We start from the raw sequence: 24709 nt of genomic DNA on the forward strand, positions 1-24709 counted from the left end.
TGGCAATAACAGTAAAGCCCCGGTAGCAACAAAAAATAATAAGTATTAAACATCACCCGAAAGAGCGGCGAAACAAAAAATAAATGTTAGATATGCTGACAAAGGTAATACAATAAATACGAAATGACGTTGCCGGCACGGCTGCTGTTAATGTTAAATTTTACGTAGCATACTTTGGGGCATCCTAAAGGTATCGTCAGGGGTTGGATGGATGAAATTTTTGTTAGGAGCAGTAGGGTATGGTTCGGTTGCTTTTTGTTAGTTCGGAATCGTGCCGATTGTACTGTTTTCGGTTCTGTTTGGGTTCTTTAATTTCATTTTAGGCCATTCTTATTTATTTAACATTACTTTTTATTTTATGGCCCACATAAAGCGGCAGCACTTTCACACTCCCCAGCCATGCCACCTAGAGTGCCCCCCAAGGCATAAGGTAAACAAAATTAAATTTAATTTTAACCAAATTAAATCTTATTTCCTTTTTTTTATAGTTTCGGGCATAAATCAAGAACGCATTGCCCCCTAATTGTTTAATCGCGAGTGTAAACTGTGATAAGCCTCGCCCATAAAAAGATAACCCACTGATAAGCCACACTACCTTGTGAATACTCTGAATCATGCGACACTCGAATCCATGTATTTATAAAATTCCATTCCATTTGTCATGTGTTTGCCCAAAAATTAGTAAAGATAACCAGCACAGCGAGTGCCTCAGGAACTGCATTCTACACACTGAAGCAAGTGCAATTCGGAAAGCGGCTCATAAAATGGGGCATATTACCCAACTTTCGTTTGTAAACACATCAGAATCGAATTGGCTGCACGTTTGTGTGGCAGGCCGCACCGAAAAGCTCTTTCATCGTCGGTTGGGCCATTCGGTTGCAACTTGTACATATTGGCATTAGACTAATCCAGAGTGCTGCACGCAACAATTTAGTTATTGGTCCCAAAATGTTACCAAGGGCAGAGGTACTCCATAAAACTACACTGAGAAAGGGTATTCTTAGGAACATTTTTAACTAAAATTATAGAGGTCTTCTGGATATTACGTATACCACATGTTGGTTAAGAACCCATTTTTTTTATTAGCAAAGAGTACTTCTATAACCTGAATATTTCTCCCTCTGTGGCAAATTTGGTTTGGTTTTGTTGGCCAAAAGCAGACGGAATGGTGACGCACATTAGCCGATAGTGCGAGTCCTGGCCCCAGGTCCTTTTCTCTGTGCCACAGCGAACGTTCAGCGTTTCGTCCTTTTTCATTCTCTTTGCTTGCCACACATGCACACACACTCGCTAACTGATGGCCATTATCAGCATCATTATGTGGCATTAGGAACCGTGCCACCATGATGATGATGTCGTTGCAGCTTAAAGTTGTATGCGATTTATTTGCGGTGGCTGCCCATTTTTCAACTACTTTTCCACTCTCTCCCATGCGAGTGTCTGTATGCTTGTGGCAAAAAGTGCAATTGAGCTCATTTAAATAGCATAAATTAAGATGCTTAAGCTCATTAGTTGGAGATTTTTAATTTCAAAACTGGATGAAAATTGTTTGTAATGACCCCAGGACGAAAACCATAAAACGTGGCAGCTTATCAGTCAAGTGGAGACTTAAATTTTACAAAATGTTATATTAATTAGTCTCATTAATGATAATAAGTAAAGTATAGCATGTAAACCATTTATAAAATAATAATTCACACTATGGTATATTCGATTCGAATTCTCCGTTACGCGGCAATAGTTGAATATCAAAGATTTATGGAGCCATAAAATGGAGAGTGAATTCGCGAATTATTCCTCATGAATCATGTGCTCCGGCAATCATTCGTTGCCATATCAACTAGGGCACGTGACTCTCGATAAGACCTTCGTACTTAAGATGGTTCCATGGAGCCCATACTGCCTGATAAACAAAGCACTTGACAATCGGGGCTAATACCAATTGAGCAGACATAAGGCTGCCAGGCCACCGCCGCCGTTCCACTTCCCTCTACACTTCTTGGCCAAAATCTTTGACTAATCCTCGCATATAACACAAAGGTTGTGGGCTTATTTGTGTCTTGGTCGGGCCTCAAAGGGATATTAGCTGGCTAAGGCTTGGGGAAGTTATTACATTTGGCAATAAGGGAATTTCAAGAGCCACCAAAGGATTGCAAAGGCTTTTAGGTCTTTAATAAATGCCATAATAATTTTAAAAGTAAAGGTACACGAATCTCTAAGCTAGAATACTATTGAAAAGCTTCCAAGCAAACCCATCCAACATACCACCTGCCAAGTTATCAAATGGCATGTCCTTTTTTGGTGGATGATTGATTGATCATTCTGTCAATCAACTGGTGTGATAGAGTTGGGTGGCTCCTGCACTACATAGTCCATATCAGATGCAATACATCGGTGTCGAAATAAGAATTGTCACCTCGGGGTGGCTCCAACGCTAATGGTGACAATGAAGTAATGCCACAACTGGCTTGTGTTGGCCAACTCGTGCTTATACTCAATCATTGATAGTGATTGAAGGAGAAGTGACCAGCCAGCTGAACGGTGAGAGGGTCTGAACGTAATTGGGTTTCGGTTATTCGCCGATTACCTTTCCGAAAAGGCGATAAGCCAACAATTTCCAGCGTCTAACCGGGCCAGAACTGTTCAGTGTTTTGTGTTCTACAATCGCAAAGTGCTTGCGAGCGTGTGATAAAAACGAAAAACAAAAAATATAGGGAACGAAAATATATATAAATGTTGGCACAAAGATTATGAAGTGAGTGTATTGGTATCGGCTTGTTTAGATTAGCCCTCCAGTCTAATTGGCCATAGAGCTCAGTGGCTCTAAGGCGATCGCACAGTTCTTTCTGCACCGCTGAGGTGGCAGGTCGCGAAAAAATATCATCTCTCTTAATATTTAGTTCTTCCTGATCTAGTGTAAGTGTGGTGTTTCCAAAGTAGACTCATCTAGCCAATAGTGTGTGCTCTAGAGTTGTGCAAAAATTAATTTATTACAAAATATTTGCAATCGGAATGATGATTAATTTTATGGCTTTGCCACGTTGGCAATCGGTTGGCTAATAGGATTGTTGGCTTAATATAATCTCAATTTAAAGGCTAACACTACGAGGTTATCAATGTTGTCTGAGATAAGCAGCCGTATCAGGCTTTAAAATAAATATTTCCATATTTTGAAACCGTTTCGTTTCTAAAGTATTTGACAATTTCATTAAACTTAATAGTAATTAGTTCAACGATAACGTATCTAAGTTGATTATTGATAATCACTCGCTAACATGCGGTTAACGGCGATTTCTATTAGCCAACTATGTGGCCATAATTGGCATGTGTGACGTCAGAGCACGTGATGGATCATGTGGGGCGAAAAAAACAAATTGAGCCACTCAAGCGTCAAGTTGAAATTTGCCACACAAACGATTGGCGGCGTCGATAATATTTTTACGGCCCACCAAACGGATTTCTTAATGAGCCCAGTAACACTGCCTGCAATCCGGCAGCAAACCCAATCCCCCCATGAACCCGTAATTGCGGACATAAACCAGCGGGGAATATAGCACCAGAACGAGAATAGAAATGGAAATGCTTCTCCTCTAGTCGATATAATCAGACATTTGCGTGAAGTTGGCCCACGAAGATTTATGGCCAACTTAAAGGCAATTGTCTGGCCCGTACAGATTTATGGCCAAGACTGATGTACAAAAGTGTACCGATAAGGCTGAGTCTAGCTCTGATTTATCCATCGATAGCCTATGGCGCAAAATCCCCAGCTAGTTAATCAATTTTATAAACTGTTGTTGAAATTACCGGAAGAACATTTTCCCAGATGAACTAGATTTCTAGCCAAAGGGATAGACTATTCCAATCTTACGAAGCTTAAAGTAAACACTTATCTAATCATTTGCATTAAAAACCCTGAAGTTTTTTTTAAAATTTGTTGACAACAAAAAAAGTCATAAACTAGTTGAGTAAACTACCTAAACGTTAAACAATTTTCTTACAAAAAACATGCAACCTTACATAACTTCCACTATTTCCTCTCGCAACTAATAATTTATAAATCAATTAAGACATAAAAATTCCTTAAGGTTACTTTCAGACACCATAAATCAGGGGCCTTATATCACTGACACACCCCAATAGTAAAAACTACCAAAATATCACCGGAATAAGGTTTCGGGGTAGACAGCGCGTCTTCTTATCAGTCAGCTGAGAGCGAGAGTCAATCATGGGTTTATGGCCAGACAGGCTTGGCCGCAATCACGGCCAAAAGCATAACCATAAATATCTGTAGGCCAGCACAATCTGTATGCCAAAATCGGTTATCAAAAGACACTGTTGCAGGTCCTGGCCCGGCAATAAGCGTTTGATGCAATAAAAGACTTTCGGGGCTTATTTATAAACCTACTGATTGCCAGTAATTGTTAATAATTTCAAATTATTAATGCGCTCAGAGCGCTGAATGCCGCCCACTCGAAACACCAGGCACTACGCCAGAGATAACGACCACGACGATCTTGATAGTCCCGGCCGGGCTATATAATCTAATCAGTTCGGTATTGTTCCATGGAGTTTCACTTATGTGATTGATTGCGACACTGAGCACCGGCTACACTCAAGTGGCTGTGAATGGCCCATAAAAAACTGCGTCAGTTGGATCAACAAATCGACAATGTTGAAACAATATGACGACTGGACCCCATTACCACTCGTCAATATACCTAATTATACTATCACTCGACTGCAATTGAGGAAATAAATGGTCCTCCCGACAAGCAAATTAAATAAATGTCACAATTTGTAAATAGTTTTTGATCAATTACCAAGCAACAAGCACCCTCCACTTATCACTTATTATTAGTTTATTGGAATTGTCCGAATTTTTATTATGAATGGAAATTTTGATGACTCTCTGTGAGGTCCATAAAATAGTCAGCCATAAACCCAAAGGCCACTTTTTATTTGGAAATAAATGAGTTACCAACGTCAACGCAGAACCACGATAAAAAATGATTCACTATTAATATTTCCAATTTATTTCAGTGATAGCCCCCGTATCCGATCATGGGAGACATGTTCCGTAGTGAGGAGATGGCCTTGTGCCAGCTCTTCATCCAGCCGGAGGCAGCCTACGCCTCCATAGCCGAGCTGGGCGAGAGTGGGTGTGTCCAGTTTCGGGATCTCAACGAGGAGGTCAGTGCCTTCCAGCGCAAATATGTGACAGAGGTCAGGAGGTGCGATGACATGGAGCGACGACTGCGCTACGTGGAAACCGAGATGAAAAATGATGGTCTGAAGCTGCCTGAACTGAGACAGGACGAGGAGCCGGGAGCACCGAATCCCCGCGAGATTGTGGATCTTGAGGCGCAGCTGGAGAAGACCGAGAACGAACTGCGCGAAATGTCGGCCAACGGAGCCAGCTTGAATGCCAACTACCGGCACATGCAGGAACTCAAAAACGTACTGGAGAACACAACGGGCTTCTTCTCCGACCAGGAGAACATCAACCTGGACATCAATCGCAGGATGTCGATCATCGATCCTAGCCTGCAACAGGTAGGAGGCCAGCGTGGCCAACTGGCCTTCGTGGCCGGAGTCATTAAGCTGGAGAAGTTCTTCAGTTTTGAGCGAATGCTGTGGCGTATCTCCAGGGGAAACATATTTCTGCGCCGCAGCGACATTGATGGACTCTGTGACGACGAGGAAACCGGACGTCCCGTCCTGAAGACTGTTTTCGTGGCCTTCTTCCAGGGCGAGCAGCTGAAGCAGAGGATCAAGAAGGTCTGCGCCGGCTATCATGCTTCTGTCTACCCGTGCCCCAGTTCGCATGCCGAGCGGGCGGAGATGATCAAGGACGTCAATGTCCGATTGGAGGACCTCAAGTTGGTCCTGAGCCAGAGTGCCGATCACCGCAGCCGTGTCCTGAGCTCAGCCTCGAAGCACTTGCCCCGATGGTCCATAATGGTGCGCAAGATGAAGGCCATCTACCACATTCTAAACTACTTCAATCCGGATGTGACGGGCAAGTGCCTGATTGGTGAAGGCTGGGTGCCCACAAACGATATACTCACGGTCCAGGATGCCTTGGCCCGGGCTTCGAAGATCTCGGAGAGCTCCATACCGGCTTTTATGAACGTGATCGAGACCAACGAACAGCCACCTACCTATACCAGAACCAACAAGTTCACCAGTGGCTTCCAAAATCTCGTTGACTCCTACGGAATGGCCTCTTACCGTGAAGTGAATCCTGCGCTGTACGCCTGCATCACTTTCCCCTTCCTGTTTGCCGTGATGTTTGGCGATCTGGGACACGGCCTGATCCTGGTGGCCGTCGCCGCCTACCTGATCATCAAGGAGAAGCAACTGGCCTCCATTCGAGAGGAGATCTTCAACATCTTCTTCAGCGGCCGATACATCATCTTCCTCATGGGCATCTTCTCCATCTACACGGGATTCATTTACAATGATATTTTCTCCAAGTCCATGAACATCTTTGGCTCTGGCTGGCACATGAACTACACCAGAGCAGTGATTGAGGATGAGAATCTAAAGTCGATCACACTGCGACCAAACGATACTGTTTGGAAGACCTACCCCTTCGGCATGGATCCCATTTGGCAGATGGCCGACAACAAGATCATTTTCCTAAACACCTTTAAGATGAAGTTGTCCATCATTGTGGGAGTCCTTCACATGATCTTCGGTGTCTCCATGTCGGTGGTTAACTTTGTCTACTACAAGAAGTACGCCAGCATCTTCCTTGAGTTCCTGCCCCAGGTCTTGTTCCTGCTCCTGCTCTTCGGCTACATGGTCTTCATGATGTTCTTTAAGTGGGTCGTCTACAATGACACCGTCGAAGGAGCTCTCTCGCCAGCCTGTGCTCCTTCCATCCTGATCCTGTTCATCAACATGATTCTGCAAGGCTCCCAGGATACTCCCGAGCCCTGCAAGGAGTTCATGTTCGATGGCCAGAAGACAATTCAGCAGGTCTTTGTCATTGTTGCCATCATATGCATTCCCTGGATGCTACTGGGCAAGCCTCTGTACATCATGCTCAAGCGTAAGACCAGTGGAGCTCCAGAACCCAAGCCAGGTAGTGGTGGTCATGACGACGAGCCCATGGGCGAGATCTTCATCCACCAGGCTATCCACACCATAGAGTATGTGCTCAGTACAGTGTCCCACACGGCGTCTTATCTGCGATTGTGGGCCTTGTCCCTGGCTCATGCACGTAAGTTATATATCTCAACTTCAAACTAAAAAAATTATTAAATTAAAAGTAACATTTCATTAAAAAGAAGTTGCCATGTCGTAGTTAGATACCCGTACTATCAAGAAATCCTTAAACTCTCAGAACAAATCCAATTAGTGATAACTCTATCATTTATGAACTCATATATTTTTATCAGCAAAACCAAATCGGTCTATAAAAATACTATTACTCAATTTTTTATTGGAGCATGTCGGCCATAAAAATTATAATTTTAACCCTGACTAGAAACCAATATTTAAAAATATTTATTTATACATTTTTAGAGCTTTCTGAGGTGCTATGGAGCATGGTGTTCTCGATGGGCTTCGGCTATGATAACTACATCGGCAGCATACTCATCTACATATTCTTTGGGGCCTGGGCTTTACTGACAGTCGGCATCCTGGTGCTCATCGAAGGACTCTCCGCCTTCCTACATACACTTCGCTTGCATTGGTAAGATTATAGCTTAAATATTCTTTTTCTGTAAATTACAAATTAATGTTCGTTTTAGGGTTGAGTTTATGAGCAAATTTTATGAGGGCGCAGGTTACGCCTTCGAGCCATTCGCCTTCAAGACCATTCTGGATGTCAGCGAGGACGACTAGAGAGTAATGGTGATGGCTGAGATGGCGAAAGGGATAGTGAAACAGCGCAGGACGCACTATCCTTCAAGTATTTTCTGTTTATTTCGTTTCGTTTCGCTTTGGATTTTTTTATACGAAAAAATAAATTTTCGTTTGATATGCATTCTGAATATTTCGCTTTAGTTGGCTCATTTCTGGTTTTGTCAGCCGACGACAAATGTTTGTCATATGCTTTCTGACAGTCTTTCTATGGTCATCCAAGTGACATCTGCAGACACCGACTATATATATTCATATATCCCTACAACTGCACATATCCTGGACAATCTCAAAGCAAATTGCTTTTCATCCTCAATAGCAAGTTTGTGTTTGAGCTCGTCTGTCTGCCTTTTTTTTGTGGGGCATTAGAAAAGTTGTCATTTGCCGAAATTATGTTGTCAGTTCGACTGTCCATTGGGCATTGAGTTGTGAAATTGCACTCTGGACAATTTAAATAATAATGGAAAGGTAGTTTCCATTCAGTTATTCCACAAACTAGGAGAAGGGGAAAATAATAGTTCAATAAGAAGGTCTTTAAAGGATTAGGCATTTTATAGAAAAACTTACAAGCGATAAATGCCTCTATTCAATGTAAGCCCTGAGCCCTAGGCTCCTGCTTTTCAGAAGTCCTTTGTTTCCTTTGTTTTTCCAATGCCCTGTACTTTTTGCAAAATATTTGCATTCGAACTCAATTGGTTGCGTTTCGTGTTTATGGCCTTTTGCTCGTTGGCCAAATTCCACGTGTTCAAGTTCGCGTGTTGATCTTTTTTGGGGCTTTCAGTGTCCCGGCGATGGCATTTGTGCCAAAAAATATATTTTTGTGAGTATCGCAGTGCTGACAACTGGCCATAGGAACTGGCAAGTAGGCAGGTGTATCCCAGGTGAGTGGAGAGGTGATCCGGCCAAAACACACGCAATGCAAATAGGAATTGAAACTGTCAGCCAAACGCTTTGAACCCGCATGTCAAATGCTGTTTTCAAAACAAACAAAAAAACAACAGGAAACAGCGACTAAAGGAACAGCTAGAAGGTGTTTCACAGAAATGGAGTGGTGGAACGGAAATACTCTTCGAAATCAAAATACATCAAGAAAATAAATATAAGAGGTTGAACAAAATTATTAAAAAATTCGAACTGGTATAAATAAAAACTAATATTTAACTAATAAATATAACTAATATTATAATAAATAATAATTACTGAATCTTTTAAATTTAAAAAATCTACAATAGTAATAGGAACAATGCACCGACTTTAGAAAGCTCTTGAAATATTAGACACACTGAAGGATCCATTTACTATAGAGTACCTACACTGCCAAAAAGACAATAATTTATCTGTCATCCCGATGGCGATTCTGGCCTAGTAGCTATCGTGGTTTAGTCGTGTTTGTGCAGCTGACATTCTGGTCAAGTTTTTCGTTTCCTCACGCTCCGACTGAAAAAATAGAAACATTTTGCATTACGTATACGCCACGTATCGCCATCGCCATCGACATCAGAACCGGCATCGGCATTGGCAGTATCGGAAATAAATGCCCGAAATCGAAACGGCATATAAATATTTCTGCAAAATACATTAAACAAATAAATGTTTGTCCATACATAGACAGTGAGACTGTGTGGCAGTTGGTCGTAAATTATGTTCTCTGGCCTAATGCATTTGGCCTCGTATTAATCAATGTTTGTGCTGGTCCGAGCACTGTGTGTTTGGCCTCCATTTTCATTTTTCCATTTTTTTGCCCGTCCTGGGCGCCACTTTATGGACAACTGCGGCATTTGGTCGTGCATTTGTTTTAATTTATTTGCTCGAACGCATTTATTTGCATTTAGTTTCAAAAGTTTCTTTTGAACATTTCCCCCAATTTTTTGTACCGATGTCATTTGATTTTTTATGCCTGCTGCGCCAGGGTAAATATAAATCAAACTGCATTTGTTCAGTGTCGCTGATTTGCATTGGGATTTGTTTATAAATCCGCTAAAATACACGAAATCGAAATAATAGTTTTATTCCTGGCCACATACATGCATCCATACAGATATTGCTTTTTAATTGTTCGTACAATTCATATTTTCTTTATAATTTTTCAAGTTTTTGTTTGTTTTTATTTTCTGACATATGCAGCCTTCTAATTGAAAGCCATTGCAAAATGTTTCCTTTATTCTATAGATACCAAACATAAATTCCTTTGCTGACCCGGCTTTTATTTCGGGATTTATTCGAAACAATTAAATAAATATACAATTTGTTGAATTGCTTTGATATAAAATTAATGAAATATGCCGCTCATAAAATGGCTAGTTCTTTACTTTTATTGGGGATTTATTTGCTGGCTTTTATAACCATCGAAAATCAGAGCATAAGCCCAAATCTGAAATCTAGATCAACTTCTTGGTGTCCCACTTTTATTATCACTTGCAGGGACACACCACAAAGACCACGTCCAAATCACCGAATCCCAAATTATCCGACTTGGGCTTTACCAGATTTTACGACACCGCGTCCAACAAAGTCCGTAAATCAAAAGCAGATAATTTTCCAACAGCTTCACTTTCTTCTCGCCGGCCTGACCACCTTACCACCTTACCAGTGATTCCACTGAAATGGACAGCGAAGGCATAAAATAATTGTTCACTGAGAGAGCCACAAATTATAAAATTTTTCCCCGGCCCTGGAGCTACTAAATTTACATACTCCATGACGATCCACCCACTCAGCTGGACGCACGTTCCAACTTTTACTTTATTTATGCCTCAGCTTAAAAAAAAAGGACAAAATCCTGGTGGGTGGATAGCCCCAGGAGCTGGGGGCTGGGTGGAAAGTAGGAGAAAGCGGGGAAAGTGTGTGAGCACAATTGCGCGTCATAAATTTGAATTATTGTGCTCTTTGCATTTGACAACGACTTAAAAGCACTTGCAGCGATTTGGGCCAACTCAGTCCAGTTCAGGTCCCGTGCCGTTCGGTTCAGAGAGGACTCCGAGGCAGTCAGCCATGAACATGTCCTTGAGACATGTAAGAGAGCTCGTTATTACACTGAGACAATCATCGGAACTTAAAAATTATATTTATAAAATGTAGAGAAAAATTTAATTTGATTTTAACAATTTTCTCACACTCATCTAGATAAGTATCTGCGTATTTTTATTTGTAGTGCTTTATAAAATCTCAACACATCCGTGTAACATTTTTTTTTATATATTTTTTACCCACTGGCTGCACAACGCTGGCACGCCCACTAGGAGGCTGAAACAACAATGCCAGAGACATTTTTAGTGGACATTTATTTTATGCTTGAAACGCATTGAAATATGCGCCCAAGGCGCCAGCTTTGTTGACGATGAAGTCGGTCATCTCAGTGCGGTGGCCTGTCTTTTGTCAGCCCATAAAATATTCTGCCGCCCACGTCTATGGTGAGGGAATGCTTTATGCTTTTCAGCAGTGTGCTTCCTGCTTTTTGGCTGACAGTGAGAGCAGAAAAGTGCATTAGCCATTTTGGCAGCCGACGCACATTCATCCGAAACCCACCATTGTTTAATCTGAAACCTACTCCCCCTTCTCTAATTAGCCCGATGTGCAGCTGCATTCTGATTGTATTAAAGTGTTAAAATGTCGCCCAGCCATTTTCTCTCACTCATTTGGCCATCCGTCTCTGTCTTGTCGCTTTTGGCCATGATGGAATGCTGAAAACGGATTAATTTGTCTCCCAATGTGAACTGTGCTGACAGGCGGGCCAAAGCCACAAATTGCTCAAGATATAAATTCTTGAGCGGCATCAAAAGAAAAACCCAAGTAATTTGATATTTTCAGAAATATATACGTATACGCTGTTGGATTGTACAAAACGGGCTTAAAACGAATGGGAGATGGTAGGGGTGTTGAATTGACCATGTTAACAATAAACAATTGACCACACAACATGACAAGCAACGAATGTGCCGGCCAAGTATGTTTCCATCAAAAATTTAGAGAGGCTTTAGATTGGGCGACTACCTAAGTACCTATTAAAAAATTTATAAAAAATGTATGTGTTTAAAAATGTTTAGGAACTTATTTTCTACTTTCTAAGGGATTTTAAGGGCGTAATATTCACGGTGTTTTTGTAACAGATTTTCAAAAATATTTATTAAATAAAAACTTCTAAAAGATTAAATTATATAGAGCTTAGAAGTTACAAAAGGTTAACCTTTTTTAATCCGGTTTTAAGAGACTTTTTTATTTCACAAGAAATTTTATAACTTTTCTAGGATTTCTGAAATTTTTTCAATATTTTCAGAAATCGAAACTCAAACATTAAATGTATACAATTTATTTTGAAACTGCAAATATATATTGTCAATAATAAATCAATGAAAAAGTCATAAACATTTATGAATATTTAAGGAGACTGCCGACCTCTGAGCGACGTTGATTGCTGAGTATCAAAAAACGCTTGCGGCTTCCAATAAAACTATTAAACGTTCCAAAACACACAGACACGTCCATATGCGAGGCCTTTGTAGTACTCGCTCAATTGTACAACAATTGTATATGTGTTTTATTTTTTTCTTTTGTTTACTTTTATTTTTTGTTTATTTTTTGACTGTGGGCCATGTCTGCACAAATGTTGCATAGCAATTGCTTTGTGTGTTCAATTTTTGGCATAGCAACAAACATGCAGTCACACACACCCAACAACTAACACACAACACACACAAACCCAACAATGGGCAGTCAAACAAATGAACAAGAGCGGACAAATTTTGCAGCTGTCAGTGGCAGGAGCAGGCGCCAGGACACGAGGCACAACAGGAGGCACAAGCAAGATTTTTATTTGTCGAACTTAAAAAAAAACCCGAACCCCAAAATTGTGGTTTAAAATATATATATTTTTTTTATTTTCTTACAATTCTGAGAAATGCAATGGCCAGCAGCCAAAAATTGAGGATGGTGTGGCGTAGCAATCGTCGTTTGTGCAAAGTGGGTGTGGTCGCAAATTGTTAAATGCTTAGATGTCTGCAAAGAATTTGTCGCCAGGAGGCGTCGGGAATGGATTTTCCATTTTCCAGCTGCTGTCACGTATACGTAATATGGCCGATGGCAGCTCCCGAAAGTATGCAACGCCAAAGGGGTGTTGTTTTTCTGCTACCCGAATAGATGTTGATAAATGTTTTTAGTTTGTCCACTCGCCTCCCCCATCCTGCTCCTGCTCCTGTTAATATGAAAAATGGTCTATTGATAAATGGCAATATGGCTTTAGTTGCCAAAAAGTTCTACCCCTAAGTTTATAAAGTAAAATATGACGAGTGTTCGAAAAAGTGATTAGAGTGTGGAAAAAGGTTTTAGAGTATAATATAAAAATAGTTTTCGTTTAATATCTGCAATTTTTGTCCAAGATAATCCGCACTATTTGGTTGGCTTAGGCAAATGTAATTATGCTGACAATCAGCAGATAATAAACCTCAAAGCAGCAATTAAACGCAACGACTGCTTAAAGCGTAAAGCTCTATGGCCTCAACACACACACACACAACACACTCATACCCACACCGACCGTCTATATAGATATAGCCACGTTATCCTTTGTTGTTATTACTGGGGACGCTCCTTTGGCCAGGGTCACATTTAATTGTGCGCCATGTTCAACAGGCCATTGTACATGCGTATTAAATGTAATTAACTCATTATAAATGATAACGTGGTCGCAAGGAGTCGCATTCAGGTATGTCTTGAGCCGCAGTTGCGACCTCGAATCCTTGCGGGCGAGAAGACATTTCGTAGGACACGGCGGACGGTGAACGGCGGCTGTCACAGCTAATTTAGCCCGGCCAAGCAGCGGAACGTGTTGGGTTACCATGGCCGGGGATAACCCGAGGGGAGGTGGGTAAATGCGGAATTATTACCGGAAAAGGACAATGAGACGCACTGGCTATTATTAAGGCACACGGGTGCCACACAGGACTAGAATTCCCGTTTCAGGTAATAAAAACTCCTTTATGCGCTCGAGTGGGTCACTCCCCTTTTGGTTTATTTTATAGTTTGTCTCTCGCCCTATTTTCACACTCTTGCCACCTCGGGGCAGCCTTTTAATTATGTAACACGCTCCTCAGCCAGTGGTGTGCATGCGCCACGCACCTTGGTGGCATTTTCCCGCATTTCCCCCTTGGTTTTCCGCATTTCCTCTGGTCACCTCTGTTCCGTGAACTTCACGTGTGAACTTAATACAGATAAAGTAAAGTTTCTGATAAATTTAATTGGTGGCATTAACATTTCCATAATATTTTACTACTAGTTCACTTATAAAGTCTCTAGTAATTACAGATAGATTTAATCTGTTTAGGGCCTGGTGACAAATCACTTTCATTTTTCACGAGAAAACCATTAGAAATTTCTCTTCATTAAATGCCACAATTCCCCAGGTTTCCAACTTTAGACGCAAGACATGAAAAAAATCTTGAAAATTCGATTTAAATCTTGAGACAAGCAGCCAGGGAGCAGAGTCAAGGGAGAAGACTAACTGCCAACATTTACCATCAATAGCCGCATTTGCTTATATCAAGTGAAAACTTTCTTATCGGCAGCTACAGCGGCAACTTCAATGACAAATTGAGACAGCGATGCGATGCAGCGGAGGGGTAGCCCTGGGTGGAGGGCCAAAACGAGCCAAAAGTTGGCCCACAAACACACACTCGCACATATATATAGATTGGCTTGTCGTTGTGACAACTTGCCACTTTGAGCACGTAAATTTTTGTCGCCTCTCGCCTTTTGAATTGATAAGAAAATTCATAAAATTTCTTGAAAATGGTAAAAATAAAAAACCCAAAAAAATTCAAACCAGAAATGGGAAAGAGAGTGGGCAACACGCAATCCAACTCAAGTGTGTCAGCAGCCGTGAAAGTGGCATTTGAGCCGGGCTAAAAACTTTTGCTGCCAACTTGCTAATCTAATGAACAATTGTGGCTGCAGGCCACCTTTAACACCTCCTGGCCCCGAGGACGAGAACTCTGGCCGTGCCACAGCACCGAGCACCTGTGTGCCAATGGCAGCCTCAAACTTTTCGATCCGACACTGCCATAGCATCCAAGATTAAAACGAAAATTAAGCTCGCCTCTGATGTCAGGCAAGCATTTCATTTTTTATTAATTCCATTTCAGGTTTTTTGCCTTTTTTTTGTTGCACGTCGCATTCCTAATTGGATTTTCCGTCAGCAAGTTCGGCAGGAATTTAATGCAATTTTACCAGCTTTTTAAATTGCAAGTCAAGTTTGCAGACAACGAACTCAAACAAGTCAACAGTCAACTTAATTGTCATAATTTGTGTTTACAAACTTGACGAATTTGCTAAAAAAAAAAAAAACAGAAAGGAAAAAAAACTAGACAGCAGCAAATTAAATAAGAAGAAAAGAAAAATGATGAGAAGGAAGAAGCTTTATGGGGGATTCTCTGATGAAAGGATGCAATGGAAGGGCATATGTGGCCAGCTGGCAGAGCAAAGTTTTCATCACAAAACAAACCAACAAAGGGCCAGAGCAAATAGAACAGGAGCCACCAGCCAGGAACAAGGATTCTGCAGTGGCAAGCAAAAGCCGGGCACAAAAGAAAACAGGCCAAATGGAAAAGGAGTAGCTTAAGCCAGGACTAGTCTACCCTTTAATAGGTGCTTTAAAAAAATATGTAAAGGAATGTGCTAATTGCAAATATTAGTAATAAGAATTTGGAATACATTTTTAGAATTTCCAGGCCCTATTTTAGGTATTTTTAGTCCTCAACCCATCTAACTGATGAGTATCAAAATATTATCACTCGAAAAAGAAGAAGGACCCGCCGCAATCCGGAAAATGGAAGTCCTGAACTAAAATTGGACACTTAATGCCGAGGAGAAGAAGGAAAACGACGGTAAAAAGACAAATAAAGACTAAGCAAATAAAATCTAATAAAACCAAGGACACAAAAACTTGAGCCAAGTCGGCGAAAATGAGCTAAATGCTGCAAAGGGACAACGGCGGGGCGAATGGGGCCAAAAAACTAAGGGGATGCCTCTATTTCTAGGGCGAGGCGAGAGACCAAATGAAATAAAGTGCCAGAAGTATGTTTCATTAGCGGCAACAACAGCCAACCAGACAACAACAAATAACAAACAACAAAGCCAATGGACAATGGACCGCCAAGGACACATGCTCCAGTGGAGTTTCTTGATGAACTTCATACTTGTACGACCAGCAAAAAAATGGAAGAAAAGCAAACAAACTCAATTACAAGGAATACGTATTTACACTTCAATTTAAAAAGGTCTTTAATTATTAAAAGGTATCAGAAGCAGGTTATGAAAAAGTTATAAATGTTAAAAGCTTCATATACCGACATAAAGATATTTTAATTATTTTTATCTAAGATTTAGAGGACGATTTTTTTTTTTACATCATGTGTGTGTGAACAATATCGATTACAGGAATTCTCACTATTGAAGTTCCCACAGGGCTCTTTCCCCAAGGAAACAAGATAACATTTATGGTTCTTTTCATCAAATCCCCATGTAATCTCATCACGGCACATTTCTTTTTCGTAATTCTTCTTGCAGAGTACTTGCTGCACAAAATAAAAATGTACTCCATTATATGTCGACAATAATACTTGCATACTTGCTTGCATGGCACTATGCCCCAAAACTATAAGAAATTGGTATAATAAACAAAGAACCAACAAGATCAAAAACTTCATCTTAACTAATAAAATATTCGAACAAAAATAATGCATCGTTTGCAATTAGTTCTGCAACAAATTTACTTATTTTCTTTGCAAGAAACGTGTATAATTCCTAATTTTTTTTCTATTAAATTTTCCGAGACAAAAGTCTTTGCATCCTTTTTCGCCATCGAAAAATCCGCAAGGCTCCTTTTTATGAGGCACCAAATAGCATTTTCGTTCATATTCATTAAAGCCCCAGGTGTTATTTTGGTAACATGTTATAGAGCCACCAGTTCGCTTGCAAATAGCTTTAAAAAAAAAGTTAATACATTTCATAAAAAAAATTTTGAAAATAATAAGACTTACTATTGTATGTAGGACTAAGAGAATAATTATCTGCCCCACCACAAATAACTAAAAGAAGAACTAATATAAACAAGAACTCCATAGTGACTGATTAATATAAGAAACTAAACCCGTAAACTTAAACAAATTAATTCGTTATGAGACCAAATTAATTAGGCAAATAAGAGCTTTCTTTTTTATTTTAAATGTATTTATAAACAATTATAATTGATATATATTTATCTCAAGTCATACCATTAACAAAAACCTCAAGTTGTGCAAAGGTTTCCGTCGCCGAGGAACATATCACCTTGCAAGTATCCGATCGAAGAAAGAAACTACAAGGCTCGAGTAAATATTTTGTGGGCATGCATTTCTCATCTTTGTCGCTCCAATAAAAGGTTTTCAATTTCTGGCAGACTGGACCACTTTCATGTTTTTTGCATAATTCTAAAATCAATAAATATATAAAATGTTAATCAAAAAATAATAATTACAAACCACTTAAAACACTTAAGGCAGAGTGCTTGGCTCCATGGCAGGCAGCAATAAATAAAAACAACAGAAGTAATTTCATTTTGCTTATTAAATGGTGGTTTTAGAGATGAATAAATATTTATAAAAAATTAAAGCATAGGAAAATTATTTAAGTACCATAGAAAATTATATTAGTTATGGTAAAAACCAAATAAATAAATATTTAAAGCAAACGATGTTATTGAAAATACGCCATAGGAGCCTCAATAAACGAAATCTCCAACCGTGCGTATTGTTAACTTTTGTTGACAAAAAAAAACCTGACTTTCAATTGTTTGGCTGCCTGTGATGCGTGTGAGGATATCTTGATGGCTCACTGTTTGCTGTTACCAAGACAACAAAAGCAATTTAATCTTATTGCCGACACGCAAAAATTTCGAACAATGGTCTAGCAGGCAGCAAAATAAATAAATAAAAAATTCCAAAAGTCGACGAGAAATGCCGCAAGTGCTTCCATAAATTTTAAGCGGTGCTATAATGGCTCCTACTTCTAGTTTTTAGATCATTCTTCCTTTGCCTCCCTAAGTTTTAATAACATTTTTTATATGTGACCATAATATCGCCGAGTTATGATATTACAATAATACGCTTAGAGTGGCTTTAAGAAGCATGTTTTAAAATGAGAAATTATTCCCACTATTCATCTAATAACCTAACTCTGAGTTCATATCCTTTCTGTGTTTTCATTTGAGCAAATCGCCTAATGAAATCATATTATTGGCTATAAAATTTTGGGGTTCAATCTACTCAAGCATATAAACTGTCAAGCCCAAATCATATTCAAAGCACATCAAACTAACCTTTTACAGATTGGTAACAATTTTCCTCTTTATTAATCTTCATTAATCAGAAACACACACATGAGAACTATAAACACATCCTGAATGGGCGATTAAAATGAACTTTTAGGGCTTAGCCAGGATAATGGGAGAAGCGTAGGATCTGGCAGAAACTAAAACTCAACATAATTATGCAAAAGACATTGGGGATAATTTTGACAATATCTCAAGCAAAGGAAACTTTCTGTGTATGTGTGTGTGTGCGTAAGGATATTATGAATGCTTGAATAAATTGCTGCCTATCATTTATTTTGTGAATCCTTAATTCGAAAATTATATGTGAGTCTTTAATTGCTCAGTCATTCAGTTGGATTGAAGTGAGGGTAATAAATAAGAACAGGTCTTCTTTACAACTTCATAATCCAATTTAAGCTTTTTACAGGTTACAAGTTTTCCAGTTCTTAGTTTAAGGTTTATGCTTTAGGTTTTCAAACATAGTCCATGGCATATAATTATACATTTTCCCTCTATGTTGACCCACAAATAATGTTGAATAAACCAAACTACCAAAATGCGCAACTTCATACAAGTTTGACATTTTGAACAACGAAATCTGAAACAGCATTAATTAATTTTGCATTTTCAAATTTGCTGTGCATGAACTTAGATGCCACAAAATGCAAATATTTACATATATTGACCCAAATCGATAATTCTCTAATTAAAGCAAAATGATTAAAAGTTCGTTCTCTAACTATTGTTTTTAAATATATTTTACTTTCATTCTGCATGGCAAAAACAATGATAAAATGAACAATTTTTTCATGACAATTAGTCTTTGGCAATTAAAAAAATTAATTACATACGCATCAGAATTGTTGCAGCTAATTAATTAGAATAACCTCCAATTATGCAAAAAATTCACGCCGTTCATTAGCATTTATTTCTTTGATTAAATACTATTTCCATTTTTTTATTTATTTTATTAAAGGCTTAGGATGTTAAGGGTTTGTGAATAAATAATTTATAAAGTCGAATAACGTGCCCCATGCAGGCATCGGAACACAAAAAGGATGCGACAGGACACAGACACACTCTCACACTCAAACTTATGTACATGCACTCATGCTGGTATGACATGTTTTTACAGTTACGTAACAAACAACATGAACAGCCTGCCAGCCCAGTTAAGAGCAGAGGAATGGCATTGCCAAAAAGGCTGCAGGCTGCAAATGTAGTGACAGTTAACATTAACACCAATACAAGCGTAAACATATGCTAAAACGGGGCAGGGGCAGCGGGGGAGGCATCCTGGGGGCTGGGGTTTTTAGGGGGATATGAGGGCTTGAAGGGTTTTTGGGAGGATTTGAAGTCTCTAGGATTGCATATGCAGACCGCTTAATGATTCGCCACTGCAACGGACTTCATGTTGGCTGCCAGAGCTGCCAATTTTAATTGAATTAGAAAAACAAACCATAGACACAGGCACATAAAAAAAATAGTCCAAAAAAATATATATAAGAGATTAAAAAAATATATATACATTCATAATTTTGTGTCTATATTTAACTAGCTAAATAATTTATTCTTTTAAAAATTATAACAAATTTCCTCAGTGCAATACAAATATATGTATGTATATAGACAAGGACATAAAACAGGCAAACACACTTCAGCAAACATCCTGTTTTTGGTCGAACAATCACACACCCCCACTCCCCCACAACCCCACACAAACACACACTCATGCAGACAATGCCACACACAATGTCACTCAAGCAGGTACTAAAGTTAATTACTGCAATTTCCGTGGAAAATTGTTTTATGCATTGACAACATGTGGGTCGAACCATGGTTTTTCCCCATGTTTATATAGGTGTGTGTGTCTGTGTTGTTGTGCATGTGAGGCATGCCACACGCTTATTTTATTAAGTGCCGCTATTTTTCGGTTAGAGCTACTTTTATTGCTCCCCACGAGTATGAGTTTGTGTGTGTGTATGAGTGCATTTCTCCCCAAAAATTTTCTAGGGCAAGCCAGGGCTTTCCATTTTTAATTGTTTTTAGTGGGTGGCGTCCACTTAGTTCCTCCTATCGGGTATCATCTAAATTAGACGACAGCCTGCTACTGAAAGTTTCCAAATGGATGGCTAACGCGGATAAAAATTAATATGAAATTTGATTTTAAGCGGATAAAAATGTTAAAAGGCGGTTTAAATAGAGCAAACCAACTAAAATGCACTCCCTCTACTAGAAATACCAACATTTTAAGACCCTCCCGTCATTCTTCTTACAATTTACTGAAAAGTGTGATATAAAATATTGCAATTCCATTTCTCAATTGTTAACTCGATTTGGTTTTTCTAAGGCTTAACTGATAGGATTTTCGGTTAGCTAAGGGCATTCACTCTGCGGCCTTCCACTCGATTGCATTCTTATGGCTGCTTTTGTTTTATTTTCAGCTGTTTAGTTAATGGTTTAGCGTGTTACGGCGCACTGTGGCAACAATTCTTGTTTATGCGCCGCAAACATTTTGCGCCACCACGCCCCCGCAACAAAGCAAAAAAAAAAAAATACAAAAATATGGCGAACCCATTTCTCCCACGCCTGTTGATGGCATTAAATTTTATTTCACTCAAAACCGCGCAAACCCCATGCCACTGTTGATGGGGGCAAACTAGGCAGCGTGGCAAAAGGGACTTTTGGCTGTTACCATGGCCAACATTGTTAACTTTGACGGCTGCACATGCCGATGTATTTAAATAAATTGCAGCCCCTTCGCCATTGCAATTGTGGCGCAAATTGCGCTAATTTGCCTGATTGTGTAGTTTTGTTATTTCATTTTTGTTGCTTCTTTTTTTTATTGCTGTTGATAAGCTGGAAAGTTTTATGGCATTTTCGGGGCGTAACCAACTTTGATTGATATTGGCCAGACAGCTTGGGTTGGCCAGACTTCACAATGGATTAGATGCAAAATGCAATGAAAAATGAAAATAAAATTGAATTGTTGGCATTTTTCCAGAATTTAATATCAAACACAGAATGTTGCAATCTTTTTGCAAAAATCTCTAAGCAAATAAACTAAGAAACTTGGTCAAAAAAAAGAAAACTTAAGCCAAAGTTATCTTGTCCAGTTTGTGTATTCTCACGCCTTTTAACTCAAGTTCCTCGAGTAATTGACCTTCTTGTGGGGTAGTGGGGAAGGGCATTTGAGTTGAAAAGCATTTGGAGCTTAGCAACTTTCACATCACTAAACCACTGAAAGTTGTTGACTTTATGCAACTTTTTCGTGGCCACAGACAACTACGTGAGGGTCTCTATAAGGACTTCACACCCCACGCCCATCGGCGCCCCGCCTTGAAGGTTGACAAACAAGTTTGTTGTGCCTTGCATTTTTTGCACTCCAGCCACATTTCTTTTCCACAAAATACTATATGTATAAATGTGGATGGGTGTTGGGGTCTGGGGCCGAAACTGCTGGCGTCAGTTGCTTTTAACATTGAAACCCATACATATATGTAGTCGCACTCCAGAGGCTTACAAACACAGACTCTCCCACATATCTCTGCGTACATGGCCAACGACACGTGCTGCAATTGAATTTGTCGCAAAACGCAATAGAAAACACCCACAGATGCCCCAGCCACCCCTCAAAAACAACCCAAACCCCATAACAGAAACCCAAACAGAGAACAGACCCCCAAAAACGAACCAAACGGAACGAAATAGAAAAAGTACCGAACTGGCAAAGGACCACAAATTATTGCCCTCCAGGATAACACCAATTTCCGATGATCCTAACGTTTTATTTCAATCAATTTTTTATTTCCTTTTTTAAGTAAAGAGGTGTACAATTAAGATTAATTTACATACATTTTTAAAGACTTTTATAACGCCTTTTTAAATTTCTATTTTAATACCTTATCTGTTCATCTAGTAATTTATTGTCTTAATTATTTTATTATGTTAGTCTTACCTTCAAAATAATATAGAAACAATATTTTAAAGTCCCTGTATCCCTGGGTTTATTATGAGAACACACGGGGCATGGAACATGGACAAAAATACACAAACGCTGCAAATTCCTGTTGAAAAATCTAATGCCATGCCACTTGCCGGATGGGGGGCAAAGCGCCAAAGCGAAAAGGATGGACTGTATGAGTAAAAGAGAGAGGAGAAAAAAACAAGAAAGAGAGAGATATAGACACGTAACGCGCTGAAAATTTTGCAGTTTGTCGTCCTTGCACGCACGCATGCTTTCGCAGGATGCAGGATGCTAGATGCAGGATGCTGGATGCTTGCGGTAAGCACTTTTCGGTCATGTCCTCGAGTGAAGCTGTTTTTGGCCAGGTCACCGCCTTCGCAGAATCAGCTATTAATATGCCGTGAAAACTTTTACCTGGCCAGCTGCTGCGGATGGGATGAGAAGGCGGCAGAGCATTTCATTAACGTTTTTAACAACATAAAACTATTAATATTTAGTGCCAAGCTTCCGAAACTATAAACAAAACATAAGCAGTAGCACTACCAGTAGCAGTAGCGGCCAAGGAGCAGTAGAAGAATCACAAATACAAAAGCATCGGGCCAAGTCAACACGAACTAAGACAGAGCTGAAAACTTTTGGCTAAACGAAAACTTTTTGCCCCAACAGCATCCTCGTCGACTGGTAAAATTATTTTGAAATTAAGTTTCTCGTTTTCGTAGCCGTTGCCTTTGCCGATGGCATTGCTTATTTATGGCTGGCATTGCATATCGATCGATCTTGAACCACCAGCCAGCCCATAGCCCATAGCCCACAGCCCATATCCCATTTAGTGCGGATAACTTTTCTTTAAATGTAATTAAAAATGTCGTCGAACTTATTTACGACTGTTGTTTGCATAGTTGGACCAAGTTTTCAACACTAAAACTAGGCCGCCCAGGGGGGAAGTGCAATTGGCGGATGGCGGATGGCCTGGCGGTATAAAACTTTCTCAAAATCGCTGGATATAAAAATGCATTTAGCACATAGTCAAGACGAAATCAAATTAAGTTTTTATGGCCCTCCAGCTTTACTGTATAGCTTTGCACTTTAAGCGAACTCTGTTCAATGAATCGGAAGTAAACTGTTAATAAAAACTACTTTGAGTTTGTAGTAAAAAATTGTGGCAAGATAGACACAAGATAGTTGTTGAATTATTATTTGGTGGGTCTTTACAGGAATCCTTTTAAGCTCCTCTTAAGATAAAACCTTATTAAACATGTCTTCGATATATATATGTATATCATTTCAAGTTTATTGCGCGACACCCTTAAGAATTTAAACCTTGATCCACAAAAAAATCTCCATTTTTATCAAAAACATATTATCTTTCAAGTGTAGTCCAACCAACTATCTAAAATCCCCCTTTTATCTTTTATAGGAATTAAGTTCCTTACCCTCCAAAAAAAAACAAAAAAAAAAAACGAATCTTTGACGTCAGTTGCAATTTCGAGGATATGTTCAAAAACGTATACGCATCGCTTGACATTTGTGTGACATTAGATCCGAGGGGGAAATCCATGGACAGATTCTATTTGTTCGCTTTCAATCACATTTTCAGATTTTGCGATATGCTAGTAGTATGACCTTGACAGGATAGGGACGAGGTGAGGTGTGATGGTTTCGTTTCAAAATGGAATGGAGCTGAAAGTCCCATCAAAGTTCTGCCAAAGCGTCCATCATTCATGGCAACGTTCGCATTCATTGCAACTTCGGTCCGAAATTGCTTCTCAGCGTTTTACTCAACCAAAAAACCGTTTTACTTTTGCGGTCAAATGTAGCATGTACATATGCACCTCTTCGGGCCACGCCCCCTTACCTCCCCTGCTCCAGTCCAGGAACCAGGTCACGCCCACTAAACAAACGCTCTGCGGTATGCTGCGAAAATACAAAAAAAAAATACAGCAAAAAAAAAAGTTGTTTGATAGTTCTTCTTGTTGTTTGAGGCTACCCAACTTCCAGCATCCCTCCGCCCCAGATGGCCCCAACAACCCCTAGGACTCAACACCGCCACCCCAACCAGCCACCCCCACGGTGTAATTTATGTGTAGTAAATAACATTTTTCTGTAGTTTTTATACCCTTACATTGAGTATTTAAAGACATAGTTGTAGGTGGTTTTATGGTTTCTTTTCTTTTCAAATTTATTCAAAGTTATTAGTTCTATTTTATAGTTATTACAAAAATTAAAAAAATATTTAAGGTATAAAAAAAGTTTTTCTCTTAAATTTGTATTTAAAATTAGGTCTATAAATTACACTTAAATGAATTAAACTTAAACTTAAAGTTCAGTTATTACATAAAAAATAAAACTTAGTCGTAGTTCCCATAGAATGCATATATTTAGGATAAAAAAATCCTTTTTTATATTTAAAACTTACTTAAACTACAAAAGATTTACAAATTCTTTTGTAAATTCAATTCTTTATGTATCTTTTACAATTCTTTATGTATCTTAAAAATTTGTATACTATCTATATTATTTTAAGTTAG

General features: G+C 39.3%; 2 protein-coding genes across 3 annotated transcripts; one reads left to right on the forward strand and one right to left on the reverse strand.

Annotated features, from left to right (window-relative positions):
- Nucleotides 1-2652: 2652 nt before the first annotated feature.
- Nucleotides 2653-8006, forward strand: Vha100-5 (Vacuolar H[+] ATPase 100kD subunit 5). 2 transcript variants are annotated; one of them, XM_070277214.1, is made up of 4 exons: nt 2653-2755; nt 5041-7228; nt 7534-7705; nt 7764-8006. In XM_070277214.1, the coding sequence occupies exons 2-4, from the start codon at nt 5062-5064 to the stop codon at nt 7855-7857; spliced, it is 2433 nt and encodes an 810-aa protein (XP_070133315.1). In that variant the 5' UTR covers nt 2653-2755; nt 5041-5061; the 3' UTR covers nt 7858-8006. The 2 variants fall into 2 exon arrangements, with proteins under 2 accessions (XP_070133315.1, XP_017097972.2); XM_017242483.3 differs by lacking the exon at nt 2653-2755 and adding an exon at nt 2779-2916.
- Nucleotides 8007-16616: 8610 nt separating this feature from the next.
- On the reverse strand, nt 16617-17012 carry LOC108125773 (uncharacterized). The gene is made up of 2 exons (XM_017242100.3): nt 16905-17012; nt 16617-16846 (listed from the first exon to the last, which is right to left on the reverse strand). The coding sequence occupies exons 1-2, from the start codon at nt 16984-16986 to the stop codon at nt 16638-16640; spliced, it is 291 nt and encodes a 96-aa protein (XP_017097589.2). The 5' UTR covers nt 16987-17012; the 3' UTR covers nt 16617-16637.
- Between the last annotated feature and the right edge of the window lie 7697 nt (nt 17013-24709).

The sequence above is a fragment of the Drosophila bipectinata genome, chromosome 2L (genome assembly GCF_030179905.1).
Source record: "Drosophila bipectinata strain 14024-0381.07 chromosome 2L, DbipHiC1v2, whole genome shotgun sequence".
Lineage (NCBI taxonomy): Eukaryota > Metazoa > Arthropoda > Insecta > Diptera > Drosophilidae > Drosophila > Drosophila bipectinata.

Excerpts from the sequence above, each read along its gene's own strand:
- Vha100-5 (XM_070277214.1), top strand. The coding sequence starts at position 5,062 with ATGGGAGACATGTTCCGTAGTGAGGAGATGGCCTTGTGCCAGCTCTTC. Across the intron at positions 7,229-7,533 it reads CTTGTCCCTGGCTCATGCAC|AGCTTTCTGAGGTGCTATGG; the intron begins GTAAGTTATATA and ends ATACATTTTTAG. Across the intron at positions 7,706-7,763 it reads CATACACTTCGCTTGCATTG|GGTTGAGTTTATGAGCAAAT; the intron begins GTAAGATTATAG and ends TGTTCGTTTTAG.
- LOC108125773 (XM_017242100.3), bottom strand. The coding sequence starts at position 16,986 with ATGGAGTTCTTGTTTATATTAGTTCTTCTTTTAGTTATTTGTGGTGGG. Across the intron at positions 16,847-16,904 it reads TCTTAGTCCTACATACAATA|CTATTTGCAAGCGAACTGGT; the intron begins GTAAGTCTTATT and ends TTTTTTTTAAAG.